At 37.6% G+C, this 14,774-nt stretch overlaps 1 protein-coding gene across 2 annotated transcripts in view; it reads right to left on the reverse strand.

The window, feature by feature from the left end:
* DNAH6 (dynein axonemal heavy chain 6) overlaps window positions 1-14,774 on the reverse strand; it is a 249,696-nt gene that overhangs the window by 198,163 nt on the left and 36,759 nt on the right. For both annotated transcript variants that reach the window (XM_046660053.1, XM_046660052.1), the window contains 2 exons: window positions 12,623-12,739; window positions 8,297-8,497 (listed from right to left, as the gene is read on the reverse strand). In XM_046660053.1, the coding sequence (XP_046516009.1) occupies window positions 8,297-8,497; window positions 12,623-12,739 (318 nt within the window). The remainder of the gene's footprint in view (window positions 1-8,296; window positions 8,498-12,622; window positions 12,740-14,774) is intronic.

A 14,774-nucleotide genomic window follows, 5' to 3' on the forward strand; every position in this document is an offset into this window, starting at 1 on the left:
TTATATTTCTTCCAGAATATTTCTGCTGTTTATTTCTTTACATTAAAGATTGAGAGGAAGAAACTACATCAAATTTGTATCTCCTTTGAGCTGACTTAGAGTCTTTGATATGTGATCATGCAGGAGAAAAACAAAAGGAGGCCCATAAATGGAAAGCTCCACCAACATGTTCAAAATATGATTTGAAACCTTTTTATTTTGAAATAATTTCTGATTCACAGGCAAGTTGCTGGAATAGTACAAAGAACTCCATTTATCTGTCACCAAAATTTCCTAAATTTTAACAACTTATCACATTTGCTTTATCATCCTCTCTCTATATATATTATTTTACTCTGAACCATTTGGGAGAAAGTTGTAGACACAACAGACTTCAACCCCAAATATTTCAGGGTTTGTTTATTAAACACAAGGACATTTTCTTACATAACCATAGTTCAATGATCTAAATCAGGAAATTAAAATTGATATTAATATTATTATCTAATTATAGACCTTATATAAATTTTGCCATTTGTCCCAATAATGTCTTTCATAGAAAAGAAAAAAAGATTTTCAGATCCACTATCCTATCCAGGATCATGTATTGCATCTTATTATATCTCTTTGGTTCCCTTTAATCTGGAACAATTCCTCTAACTTGCTTTGTCTTTTATGACCTTTACATTTTCAAAGAGTATCTCATTTGTGTGTGTTTATACTTCCTAATGCTTAGATTCAGTTATACATTTTGGCGGTAATACCGCAGAAGTGATGTATGTTCTCAGTGCATCATGTCAGAAGGCACGTAAGGTCGATTTGTCCCATTACTGGTGATAACACGTTGATTAAGGTGGTGTCTGCCAGGCTTCATCACAGCAAACTTACTATTTTCCCCCTTGAAATCAATAAGTATCTTACACAGAGATGCTCTGAGACAATATCCTGTTTCTCATCCTACTTTTGTATACTCGTGTTAGTGTGTATCGAAGATTCTTGCCTTTCTGAGGATGAGTAACTTCATTTCATTATCCAAAATACATTTACTTATTTTCTACAATACACAGAAAGTAGTTTCAGAATTGCTAACACACTAATACCACTGTGAAAAACAGACTAACTGGAATTAAATATTTGTTATAGTTACAGTTGTTATTAGCCTAAGGGTATATGGACAAAATAGTGTGTTTAGTTACTTGGTTTAGTTTTTTTCCACCTTCCTTTCAGTGTGGCTATGCTATTCATTTGAAATACATTCAGCTTCATTTGTTTTGGTTTGCATCCTATTTTAGGGTTTTGCTTCCCACTCTTGTTGATTTTTTTAGAGCTATACTAAAACGCAGAGTCAGGAGACTGTCACTCCTCCCATCTTCTCCACTCTGTACCCCCCATCCTCATTCTTTCTACCCCATTCCCACTCTCTCCCCTAGGCAACCAATTTCCTCAGTTTCTGGTTTATCCCTTCCCCGCCCATATTTTCTGACATAAAATGTTGCATACTATAGATATTCTTTTGTGCTATGCCTTTTTCACCTAACACGATAGCCTGCCAATCACTCCATATTGGTTAATAGCTATTTTCCTCATTATTTTGTTCAGCTGCATAATATTTCTTTGTGTAAACGTACCATAATTTATTCAATCATTCTCCTATGTATGGCTATGTTGGAAGTTTTCAATATTTTGCAATAATAACAATGCTGCAATAAATAATCTAGTGCACACATACTTTTGTATTGTTGCACATGTATCTTCAGGGTATATCTTTAAAGGTGGTATTGCTGGATCAAAAAGGACATGCACATGTAGTTTTGCCATATATTGCTAAATTCTGCTTCATCATTTGCATTCCCACAAGTAAAGTGTGAGAGTGCTGTTTATCCACAGGTGGTGCCATACTTTCACTAATCTGATAGTTGAGAAGTGCTACTTCAATTTTGTTTTAATTTGCATTTATCTTATGAATGAGGTGGAATATATTTTCATATGCTTAGGTGCTATTTTTTGGTGAATTTTCTCTCATATGTTTTGACCATTTTTCTTCCTAGTTTTGGTCTCCTCCCTCTCCCCCATTTGTAAGAATGTTTGTGTATTAGGAATATTAGCCCTTAGCTGTGATATAAGTTTTGCAAATATATTCTATATTCTCCTAGTTTGTAATTTATTTTGACTTTGTGATTTTTTTTGCCTTGAAAAGTTTAAAAAAAATTTTATAGTCAAATTTATCAATCCTATTATTGCTTCTGGATTTTGAGTTATAATTATATTGGCTTTCCATTTGAGTAAGATTATAGAATTCAGCTATGTTTTCTTCTAGTACTTGTATGGTTCTATTTTTTCTTTTTACTTTTAGAGCCCTGATTCAGTTATTCTTATGTACAAAGTGAAATATGGATCTAATTTTATCTTTGCTCAAATATCTAATCAGTTGTCCCAGAATTATTCTGAAAAAGTCCGTATATGTCTCAGTGATTTGAGATACCATGTTTTTCATACTCATGTATTTGGGTGTATTTCTGGACTTTCTATTCTCTCTCACTGGTCTTGTAGCTATTCATGTGCCAATACCACACTCTTATTAGTTATACAGTGTTTATATTTAATATTTGGTAAGGATAGCACACCTCATAACCTTTCTTTTTTCAGTGTTTTCCCAGCTTTCTTGCATATCTATTTTTACATATGTGCTTTGATGAGGATTTTAGGCTGGTTACTTTTAAAACTGCAGATGAGAAGCAGGCTCCGAGGACCGGAATTTTGCTTGCCCTTTTGAGAGACATTTGCACTTGTGAAGGAAGGGGGGATGACCTTGTAGGGACCTGAAATTGGCCACCCCAGGATATGTCTCTTTGGCATCGGGATTGTTTGGGGCTGATTGCTTTTATAAACTGGGACAGGGAAGGAGGCTCTGGGGAATGGAACTTGCCCTTGTTGGGACACATTTACATTTGTAAGGTAAATCTCTATCTGTAAACGGTGCCTCCCTCTCTGTACCGGGAAGAAGAAGAGAGATGACCTTATCCCTAGAAACTCTTAATGGGGAAGGCAAGAACTTAAGTTGGTTGCTGTCTGGCAATCTCATGTAACTGATTTAGGGTGGTGGCTTCTAACCTTTCTAACCTTTACTTAATCCGATTTGATTCTTGTTTAAAAGTCATGAGATCACCCAATGTCCAGACCCCACCTGCACTGATACCATTTTAACTTTTTTCATGTTCTTTCCTTTGTCTTGTAAAGAAATGACTCACATACCCATGCCTTATAAAATTAGCCCTAACCCTCAACTCAGGGCAGCAGCAGGAGCTCTGACTGCCTGTGGGTCCTGTCCCCATGCACCAGCTCTGCCTGCCCATGGGTCCTGTCCCCATGCCAGCAGGGGCAGCAGCAGCGGCTCTGCCTGCCCATGGGCCCTGTCCCCATGCCAGCGGGGGCAGCAGAAGCGGTGGCAGCAGAAGCTCTGACTGCCCATGGGTCCTGTCCCCATGCTATTCTATTCTCTAAATAAAAGAGCACTACTGCCAGATCTTAAGAGTCTAAGAAACCTTTCTTTCGACTCCTTGGCTCACCGACCCCGCATCATGCTTTACTATAAACTTGTCTAGCTCCATGATAAAGCTTGCTAGGATTTTTATTGGCATTGTGTTAAATTTATAAATTAACCTAGGAAGAACAGACATCTTTATTATATTGAGGCATTCTGTCTAAGAACATTTGCCCAAGTCTATTTTTCCAGAAGCTTTTAAGAAAACCTTTAAGTTTTCTTAATATAGGGTCTTAACACACTTATTAGGTTTATCCCTAAATATATTACCTTCTTTGTTGCCATTTTGAATGAGTTTTTTTATACTAGGCATTTTCAGCATTCTAGAACAATTTATGTAACAACACGAATAGCTAGTCTTCAGACATTTGATAAGATCCCCCTTTGACGCCACGTGGCCTGGTGCTTTTAACAGCACATTCTTTGAGAACTTCCTCTATTTCTTTTGGGGAAATTGGTAGCCTTTTTGTTTTTAATGTGGGTGATTTAGACCAACATATTTCCCTAAAAAACTATCCATTTAACCTAGGTTTTCAAATTCATTTGGATAAATGTCTGCAAGGTAATCTCTTATGACTTTTTTTTTCTGTTTCAATGGTTATTTCCTTGTTATTTCTCATTGATTGTGTTGCTTAGGGCTTCTATATCCTTATTTTTTTTCCTACTTGATCTGTCATCCTAAGAATGGAATGTTAAAGTCTCACATTTTATATTTCTATTTACGTTCCGTTGCATCTCTTGCATTATAAAAGTGTTTCCTGTGCCATTTACCGCTTTCCCATTGTTTACATTTACCTCGACACCACTGAACATCCCTTCACTGTTAGCCTTTCTGAATCACTTTGCTTTGCATTTCTCTCTTGAATACAACATACCATTTGTTTTGCCTTGTGAGACAAATTTAAAATCTTTTTCTTTTAAAAGATGAATTAAATGCATTCACATTTCGTTGTTTTATTGACATATTTGGTCTCAAATATATCATATTGAGCAAATCAATTGAGCAAATCAAATATATTGATTTGCTGCTTTTTACTGATATTCTTTAATTCTCACTTATACCTCTAAATCAATCAATAAATGTATTCTACTTTCCTCTTATTCTCTCCCTTCTCTTTCTGTTTTTAAAGGTGCATTATTTCTACTTTATTAGAACATACAACATTTGTATATTAGTCTCCCCTCCTTGTCTCTACCTATGTTTTAGTCTTAGATAGATCTACAATTAAATTTATTAGTCACCATTAATTTGTTTATTAAGAGAATATTTTTAGAGAAGTTTTAGGTTCACAGCAAAACTGAGAGGAAAGTACAGAGATTTCCCACATACTCCCTGCTCCCACATATGCATAGACACCCATTATCTACATCCCCCACCAGAGTGGTACATTTGTTACAACTGATAAAACTGCACTGACACAGCGTAATCACTCAAAGTCCATAGATTACATTATGGCCCACTCTTGGTGTATGGGTTTGGACAAATGTATAATGACATGTATCCATCATTATGGAATCATACAGAGTATTTTAACTGTCCCCCAAATCCTCTGTGTTCCACCTATTCATCTCTCCTCCCTTGGCAACCACTGATCCTTTTACTGTCTCCATGGTTTTGCCTTTTCCAGAATGTCATATAGTTGGATCTTACAGTGGATGATATAGTTGTATGATATACATACATATAGTGTATGATATAGTTGGATCATATAGTGTATGATATAGTTGGATCATACATTTACACTTTTTTTTTGTTTGTTTGAGTAAGATTCTCCCTGAGCTAACATCTGTGCCAATCTTCCTCTATTTTGTATGTGGGTCACTGCCATAGCATGGTTGCTGACAAGTGGTGTAGGTCTGCACCCAGAAACCAAAGCTGGGCTGCTGAAGCATAGTATGCTGAACTTAATCACTAGGCCATGGGGCCAGCCCCCCATGTCTGCACCTTTTGAAGTTGTCCCACAGTTGTCCTTTGGATAGCCTATTCTGTTCTTTTTTGTCTTTCTTCTCTTTGCTTTGGTTTTCAAGGATTTTATTGATATATCCTCTAGCTCAGGGATTCTTTCCTTGGCTATATAGAATCTACTAATAAGTCCCTTAAAGAACAGTCTCCATTTCTATTACAGTTTTATTATCTCTAGCATTTCTTTTTGCTTTTTTCTTAGGATTTTCATCTCTCTGCTTACATTGCCCATCTGTTCTTGCATGCTGCTTATGTTATCCATTAATGCCACTTAGCATATTAATCATAATTGTTTTAAATTCTGGGTCTGATATTTCCAATATCCCTGCCATATCTGGCTCTGATGCTTGCTCTGTCTTCAAATTGTGTTTTTCCCTTTTTAGTATGCCTTGTAACTTTTTTGTGATAGCAGGACATGACATACTGGGTAAAAGGAACTGCTGTAAATAGGTCCTTAGTAAGGGGATGGTGAGGTGTAGGGGGAGGGGAAAGGTTCTATAGTCCTATGATGAGTCTCAGTCTTTTAGTGAGCCTATGCTTCTGGACTGTGAACCTCATAAATGTTTCTCATTTGTCTTCTCTCCACTTCAGTGAGACAGAATGGCTAGAGTAGGCTGCAGTTGTGTATTTTCCCTCCCCCAGGTCAGTTAGGCTCTGATAATATCCTAGCAGGTTAGGCTCTGGTTAACTAGTTTCCCCTGAGGGCTGGCCTTGTTAAGAACAGAGTGCTCTGGTGTATTTTAAGATGGCTCCTTTCCCCCTCCCCCTGCTGGAAGCATGAGGGGATTTTTCTCCAACATTTACCACGGGAATGTGGTTGAGCTCCTGGAGGTAAATCTCACAATATCGATTGGGTCCCCCTGGAGTTTTTAATTCTCAGAATGGTTCACACTGTGCCTCCAGCAATTCATCAATTACAGTTTAGGTTTTCCTGCCCTGGCACTGGTTCCCGTGGTGGTTTCTGCTCATGAGTCTCTGCTCTCAGAAGCCATGAATCCCCCTATTCACCTGTCTCTCCAATCTTGGGGGCTGCAGTTTGCCCTGTGTCCTCACCTCTCTTACAGATCCAAGAAGAGTTGTTGATTTTTCCATCTGTTTAGCTTTTTACTTTTTGTTAGAATGGAGTGGTGACTTTCAAGCTCCTTACATGTGGAACCGAAAACAGGAAAATCAGTTTTTTTGCCAAAATTATCTCTTGGTTACAGGAAACTCATTCTCACTCCAGTTTTGATCACACAAACCACACAAACTCCTGATCAGTACCCAATTCCCTAAGTTTTTGTATTTTTAAAACTACTTTTCTATAGCCTTGATAGTTGAAGAACTAGGTTGGCTAGATAAAAATTCTTGATTCACACTTTCTTCCCTTGAATTTCACTAAAAAATGGTATTCTTTTATTGCCTTGCTTTATATGTGGTTTTTGAGAAGTCTGTTGCCAGTGTAATTCTCTTACTTTTGTAAGTTATTTGATCATTTTGCTTTGAGACCTGGAGGAATTTTTCTTTAGCTTTAAAAGCTAATGGTTTTAAGAGGCTATATCTCAGAGTTGACTGTTCTGAGTCAATTTTCCAAGGTACTCTCTAGGTTCTTTCAACAGATAGATTCAGGTTTTCTCTTCTTGGACTATAGTTATAACCATTTGTTCTACCCTTTGTTTAGTTTTTCTTTTTCAGAGACTCCAAGTATATGTGTGTTATTTCTTCTTTATGTGTCTTATGTTTTAATTATTTTCTTTCTGTTCCTTTCTACTTATATCTCTAGCTTATTTTCATTCCCTTGGTTGTTTTCCTGTCTTTCTCTTATACTCATTATTTTTTCCTATCATTTTTCTAGACTAATTATTAAATTTTCATTTTCTTTTTTGCTTATTCTCTCTTGGGCACCATGTAATTTAATCTTCATTTCTGAGATGAATTTGTCTTTTTATTCCCATTTCTATTTTGAATTTTGAATTCAATGTGATTTTGCACATATTCAAATGGTTGTTTGAGGATATTTACTTCAGTAAATATAGTGGCTTTTATTTCATGGGTTTTTGGGAGGAAAGGGAAGGAATATTCATCAGCTGTTTTAATCTTCACTCTCTGTTTTCTCCTCATAGTAGATTTGCATATACTTAATATATTTTAATTTCTTCAGCTCATAGATTTGGAGTGATTTATAAGATTTTCCATTTAAGGGCATTCTGTGCTGTCAGTGTAGAAATGTGCAGATTATTTCATTTTATTTTTTGGTGATGGGGGAACTCTGATTTTTTGGTTCTTTTTTGTCTTGCAGGACCTTAACTTTCATTAGTTGCTTTATTTCCCCTGTACCAGTCAATGTTCAAAGAATGCCTCTTCTCCATTTTTAAGTTTATTTTCTCCCCTAGAAGGGATTCCATCTTGAATAGCTTGGACTTTTAAGTCCCTTTCCTGTAGTCAGTGCTCTGATGTACCAAGACTTTTTAAAAAATCATTTTACCATTTAGAGATTAAGTGACATTCCATTTAAAGATAAGAAAGGAAGAAAATATATTGCTCCATTTCTTAAAAATTGAGAATATTATACGATAGTTTTAGTAGGGGCTGGCCTTGTGGCCGAGTGGTTAAGTTTGCGCGCTGCGCTGCAGGCGGCCCAGCGTTTCGTTGGTTCGAATCCTGGGTGCGGACATGGCACTGCTCATCAAACCATGCTGAGGCAGCGTCCCACATGCCACAACTAGAAGGACCCACAACGGAGAATATACAACTATGTACTGGGGGGCTTTGGGGAGAAAAAGGAAAAAAAATAAAATCTTTAAGAAAAATAGTTTTAGTAAAAGTAAATATACCTTTATTTGAAGGATAATTGTGTGAAAATTCTTATCATCATCAAATACTGCTGATAAGCTTGGACCTGATCCACAAGTTTTTTCTTCAAGTTTGTTGTTAATGTAAGGGCTGGTAAAAGCATCAAAATACGTATCAGGCACGAGATTAGGAACTGATAATACAGTGTTTTGAAAATGATTAATTGCACCCGAAATACCATCCTGTTAGAGAGAAAAGCAGAAACATAAATGTGAACACATATACGGTTATATTTATGAATATTTTTGAATTTTCTGAAAGGGTAAAATAAATAAGAATAACTCGTTCAGTCTTGCCAGATACAGTGTTGATACTGAGTATATGACAAACCAGAAGACACAGCCCGGTCTTCAGGAAATACATCTTCTAATTGAGAGAGAGGAAGATAAAAAATTGCAACACATTATATTTGAAGTGTAAACAAAACACAGAAAGGTCATAAGCGAGGGAAGGCCAGAGTATGCCTAAGAGAATCAGGGAAAGTTTAAAGGGTGGGTTAAAAGGTTATATTCTTTGAGCAGTAATTTCCATTCTAGGAATTGATCCTAAGAGAAAGAGTTAGATATGTAAATAAAAATTCCTCTTCAAGGACACTCACTGAGGCATTACTTATAATAAAAACCAATAGGAGAAATATCTTAGTGTTCAAAAACAGGAGTGTGGTTAAGTTATGGTACATTTAAACAACGGAAAACTAAGTACTCCTTCAAAATGGTGTCTCCAAAGACTGATTAATGACATGGGACAAAGCTTATGATATACAATGTTAAGTTAAAAAAAAGAACAGGATAAAACTGGTGTATAATACCCATTTTAAAAATGTATATATAAAATCTCCTGGTAAGTTAGATATGTTGGTATATTAGTATGTACTAAAACAAAGTTAGAAAAAACATATACAATGTTAAAGGGTTATTTCTATTTCTGGTACATGGGATTAGAGATGATTTTAACAATCTTTTTCTGTGTTTTTCAAATTCTCTTCAATGAGCATGAATTAATTTATAATTTATAATAAACACAAAATCTAATTAGAGAAAATGAGATAAAGAGAAGGTACTTGTTGAAATGAGTCTTAATAGATGAGCAGAAGCTTGTCAAGTATACACGACAGGAGTGCAATCCTTGTAAGCCACTGTGTGAGAGGCCTGAGGGGGCCACCAGGTTTGGGCGCTGTCAGTCGTTTAGGCTCTGGAGCATAAGTGCCAGGGTGGAGAAACAGGACAGGATGCGGCCGGCCCTTCATGAAAGGCCTTGTGAGTGATACTGGGGTCCAGTGTTACCCCACAGGCTAGCGTTCCCCAGATTGTGACCATGGACAACCCTGAGGATAAAAGGGTCCCAACGTCAGATAAATTTGAGAAGAAACCTTGGGTTGAATAAAGTTAGAGGGGATTCTTCTCCAGATCTGCTAAACAGGATTTTTCATATTTGTTAATATGCAAATGCATATCACAACCCATTTTCCTCCTAGAATGCCTATCAACATCTCACAGAGCATCCTTTGAAAAATGCTAGTATAGGCAATGGAGAAATTTTTTTTTTTGGTGATGAAGATTGACCCTGAGCTAACATCTGTTGCCAGTCTTCCTTTTTTTGCTTGAGGAAGATGGTCCCTGAACTAACATCCATGCCAATCTTCCTCTACTTTGTGTATGGGATGCTACCACAGCATGGCTTGAAGCAATGTGCAGGTCTGTGCCTAGGATCCAAACTGAAGAACCTCAGGCCACCACAGTGGAGCATGCAAACTTAAGCACTATGCCACTGGACCAACTCTGGCAACGGGAAAATTTTAATTTTACGGGACATGATCAGATTTGCCTATGAAACAATCTCACTGTCAGCAATGTAGAAAAGGGATTAGAAGGAAATGAGGCAGGCAGATCAGAACAGACTATTACAGCAGGCCAGGTGAGAGATGATGAGGTTCCCATTGAGAGGAGGAGCAATTAAGAGTTAAGACACAGGGCTTGGTGACTTGATCTCAAAGAGGTAAGGGAGAATCTAGGATGACTCCCAGACTGCTGGCCTGGGCATGTGGATAATGCCTTTCATTGAGATGGAGATATAGAAAAGGAGAGAGTTTTGGAAGAAGTTTCTAAGTTCAGTTTATATACAGCATGTGAAAAGGAGGGAGCCCTGCAGAATCCCAACAATCAAAAGTCAGACAAACAAGAGGCTCTGAGAAAGAGGAATGAAAAGGAAAAAATGTTGAAACAGGAGTAAATCCAAAAGAAATTAAACCAAGGGGGGTTTCTTCTTCCAGAGGTGGAAGCAGTAAATACAGTCTAATGCACGAGGAGGTCTGTCAAACACAACAGGAAAGAAAGGAATCGAAAAATGTATATTGGATCAAGTATTCAGAAATGCTAGGTAACCCAAGCAAGAACAGTGTAAGATGTCAAGACTTAGGTATACAATTTTCCTTTCGACTAAGCTCTATACGTGTGTGTGTGTTTGAAACAACTAGATAAGGATGATTGTTAAGACTAATGACCAAAATAATTGTGAGAACAATTAGAAATTCATGAGTGATACTCCTGTTTATCCTGCTATTGGCTAGTTTTGTGTTACACGAAGTAAAATCTTTCGTGTGATGTGAACACGTGAACATACTGATTATGCCCAGAACTCAGCCTGTAACTTCACTTACATAACTGGGCAGGAGGGCACATGAGAGCCCAGTGCCTCTCTGTGTGGGGGCACCTGAGGGAGGCTCCAACCACAGGGACCTCAGCAGTCTGCTTGTCCTTGTAAATATCCTAAAATAGCCTATCTGATAAGTTATAGAATCATAAACTGCCAGAATTAGAAGCAACCTTAAACCTCCTCTGCCTTCTCATCTTACAGATGCATAAACTGAACACTAGAGAGATAAGTGGTTTCCCCAAGGTCAAATAGTTCATTAGTTATAAAGCCAAGACTAGAATCTAAAGATCCTGATTACTACTACTTCTGTGCCACAGTATACCAGCTAACAACAGAAAATATGGACTCTGATTGGTTTGCTAGTCTATGCATGTACACAAATGTGGAAGGCAGAATTCTAAGATGGCCCCAAGATGCCCCTGGTGTACATGCCCTGTATAAGCCCCTCCTCTTGAGTATGGGGATGGACACCTGTGAATATGGTGGGATTCCACTTCCATGATTAGGTTGCTTTACGTGGACAGTCGAGGAAATGTTGCAGGTATAATGAAGGTCCTAAATCAGTCAGCTTTGAGTTAATCGAAAGGTGATTATCTTGGGTAGAAGTGACTGGGTCAAGTGAAAGCCCTTAAAAGAGGGACTGAGCCCTTCCTGAAGGAGACTCTCCAGCTGGTCTTGAAGCAGCAAACACCCATACTGTAAACTGTTTACAGAGTTGGCCCCATGCGAGGAGCTGTAGGTGGTTTCTAGGATCTAAGGGTGGTCTCCAGCTGACATCCCTCAAGAAAACAGGGACTTCAGTCCTAAGCTGCTTAGAGATGAATTTTTCCAACAACCTAGGGGAGCATCGAAGTGGATCCCTCTCCCGTCAAGCTTCTGCGGAGACCTCAGCTCAGCTGATCCCTGAATGGGAGCCTGGAGAGGCCCTGAAGCCGAGGATGAGATAAGCAGCACCCGGACTCCTGGCCCACAGAAACTCGGATATAACAAATGGTTGTTGTTTTCACATGAATAAGGAGAACAGATTAGTGGTTACCAGAGGGGAAGGGAGTTGGGGATGGGTGAAAGAGGTAAAGGGGCACACAACTCTGGTGAGGATAAAACCTAGACTATGGGTGGTGAGCACGATGCAGTCTATACAGAAACTGATATATAACAATGTACCCCTGAAATTACACAATATTATAAGCCAATGTGACCTCAATAAAATAATTGTTAAAAAAATTTAAAAATGGTTGCTGTTTTAAGCTACCAAATATGTGTTAATTTGTTACACAGCAATAGATAACTAAAACAACAAAACACTCTCAGATGCAGCACACTTAAAAAGATTTCAAAAAAGGTATTTACAACTTAGTAATTTCTTGGACTCTTATTAGAGAGATGCCCATAGTCAATTCTAAATTTTGTATAGAACATGTTCTCTTTATGGTATACCCTACCAAGGCCCTAATCTGTCTCAAAGAAAATGTGCTAAACTTTCAGATACTTTTTATGTGTGTGGGACGCTGTGCACAGAACAATGCTTTCTCTTTCTCATATGATCATTTTGGACAAGTGACAACAGCAATCCTGCCAGTCATCCAACAGTAGAACAGTTGCTTCATTTTCCAAAAAGGTGTTTATACACGGATGTTATATGAAGAAACACATACCAGAAAGTCTTCCAAAGAAGGCTCAAAGAGTAGTGACTGGACTGTCAAAATCAGTTCTGTGAGAAACATGGGGATGAGCGACTCATCTTCTTCCTGCTTTTCCACCACAGGGGCCCCCTGAAATGAACACATTTGCAGGTTATAAAGATGTAAGTACCCAGGTGCAAAGAAAAAACTCTGTATTCCAAGAGGCATGCAAACTTAAGCTTGTACAATTTGCTGATTTTATAATGTTGGGATGTCTTTCAAAGAATATTGCCATAGAAATCAAAAAATAAAGGCAAATGTTGAAAGACTGTACAACAATGTAAAACTTTTCTCTTTGTAAAAACACCACCAACAAAATGGAAAGACAAACAACAAGCTGGAAAATACACCAGTAATGTATATGGCAGATAAAAGGCTGATAATATATAAACAAAAATATACTGGATATACTCATTAGAGGTATACACTAATAATATAATAATTGATACTTAAACAAAAATATACTACAACAGAAATGTACTTAAATGGAGAAATGGGTAAAGGGCACAATCTGACATTTCTTAAAAGGAATATACAAATGATTGATCAACCTCCTCCTTCTCTTCCTCATGATACTTTATGCAGAAACAACATTTAGGGAGTATTTACTGTGAGCCAGGCAGTGCTAAGGATTCGTGTAATTCCCATGCCAACCATGTGAAGCAGGTATCGTTATTACTCCCAGGAGAAAATAGGATCTGGAGAAGGTGAGACATTTCATCCGGGACACACTGGTTAGTAAGCGGCAGAGCAGAGCTCACCAGCGGTGACCTGAACTCTTATCACTGTACTGGGGTGGCAGTTAAAGGAACATAACATTTAAATGCAGCAGTATACCACTTTACATCCATCAGATTGACAAAGATTAAATGAATGATAATATCTAGTATGCGTGTGGGTAAATGCTCACTCTCAAACATTTCTAGGAAGGTTGTAAGTTGACACAAAACTTTCTGGAAAGTTATGCCTCAGTATCAAAAGCCTTAACAGGTGAGCATATTTCTGACCCAACAATTCCACATCTAGAAATTTCTTCTAAGGGGAAAAATCAGAGATGTGTGAAAAATGTATAGACAAGGATGTTCTTTGCAGCATTATTTGGAATAGCGGGAAAATGATCAATAACAGAAAATTATTTATAAAACGTATAGTATGTTTCTATGGGAGAATATTATACAGAAAAATACATATTGACTTGGGAGATTTTTCACAGTACATTGCTAAGTGGAAAGAGCAGGTGATAAAGTAGTCGATAAAGTATGAAACTGTTTTCCCTTTGGAAATAGTTATCTTTGGATAGCAGACAATGCTTTTCTTTGTATATTTCTGTGTTCAAATCTTCTGCACTTAGCATACATTACTTTTATAATTAGACGTTACTTTTCAAATGTGATAGAATTTGGAAAAAGGAGGAACTGAGAATAGAGGAGGAGAGAAAGTAATGAAAAGGAGTATGCAACTAAAATTCAGCTTTTGGAGAAAAGGGAAACTATGGCAAAGAGCATCAGGCCTTGGATTAGGGTTCCTGGGGAGGAAGTTGAGATGTGGAGGTAGGAAGCTTGATGAAACCAGGTCAACTTGTTTTGCTTTATTTTTAGGCATCTGGCATGAAGCTATTATCCAGGATGGAGCTGGGGAAAGCTTATTGGGAAACGTGGATTGAATTAATATGATTTCTCTCTTAGCTATGCAATAATTAGAAGGCACAGTCAAATTTGTACTACTTCACCTCACACATCTCAAATTACTGTGTCCCTAAGATCAATCCTCCCAAGAGGTTATTCACTCAAAGCTCAAAGATTTGCTTCCATGATTTGCTTCTTCTCATCTCCAAATCCTTGTTTATCTCTTTCATTTATACCACCTTCCCTGCTTCTCTCTGCCAGTTCATGCTCACGGTGACTCCCAATTGTAAGCTTCTTGGGGGAAGGATCCTGTCTATGCTTTTCATCATTATAAACCCAACACTCAGCAGAAGGATTGGTACCTACTAGATACTTAAGAAATATTTGTTGAATGAACACATAAATAACCTTTAGCAAATTCCTAGGAGAGAGACAGCAACATTTAGCACAGTGGATGTTTTCTCTATAATTAGATACTCGTTGATATGCTGATTATCATT

Source organism: Equus quagga, chromosome 5 (assembly GCF_021613505.1).
Source record: "Equus quagga isolate Etosha38 chromosome 5, UCLA_HA_Equagga_1.0, whole genome shotgun sequence".
NCBI lineage: Eukaryota > Metazoa > Chordata > Mammalia > Perissodactyla > Equidae > Equus > Equus quagga.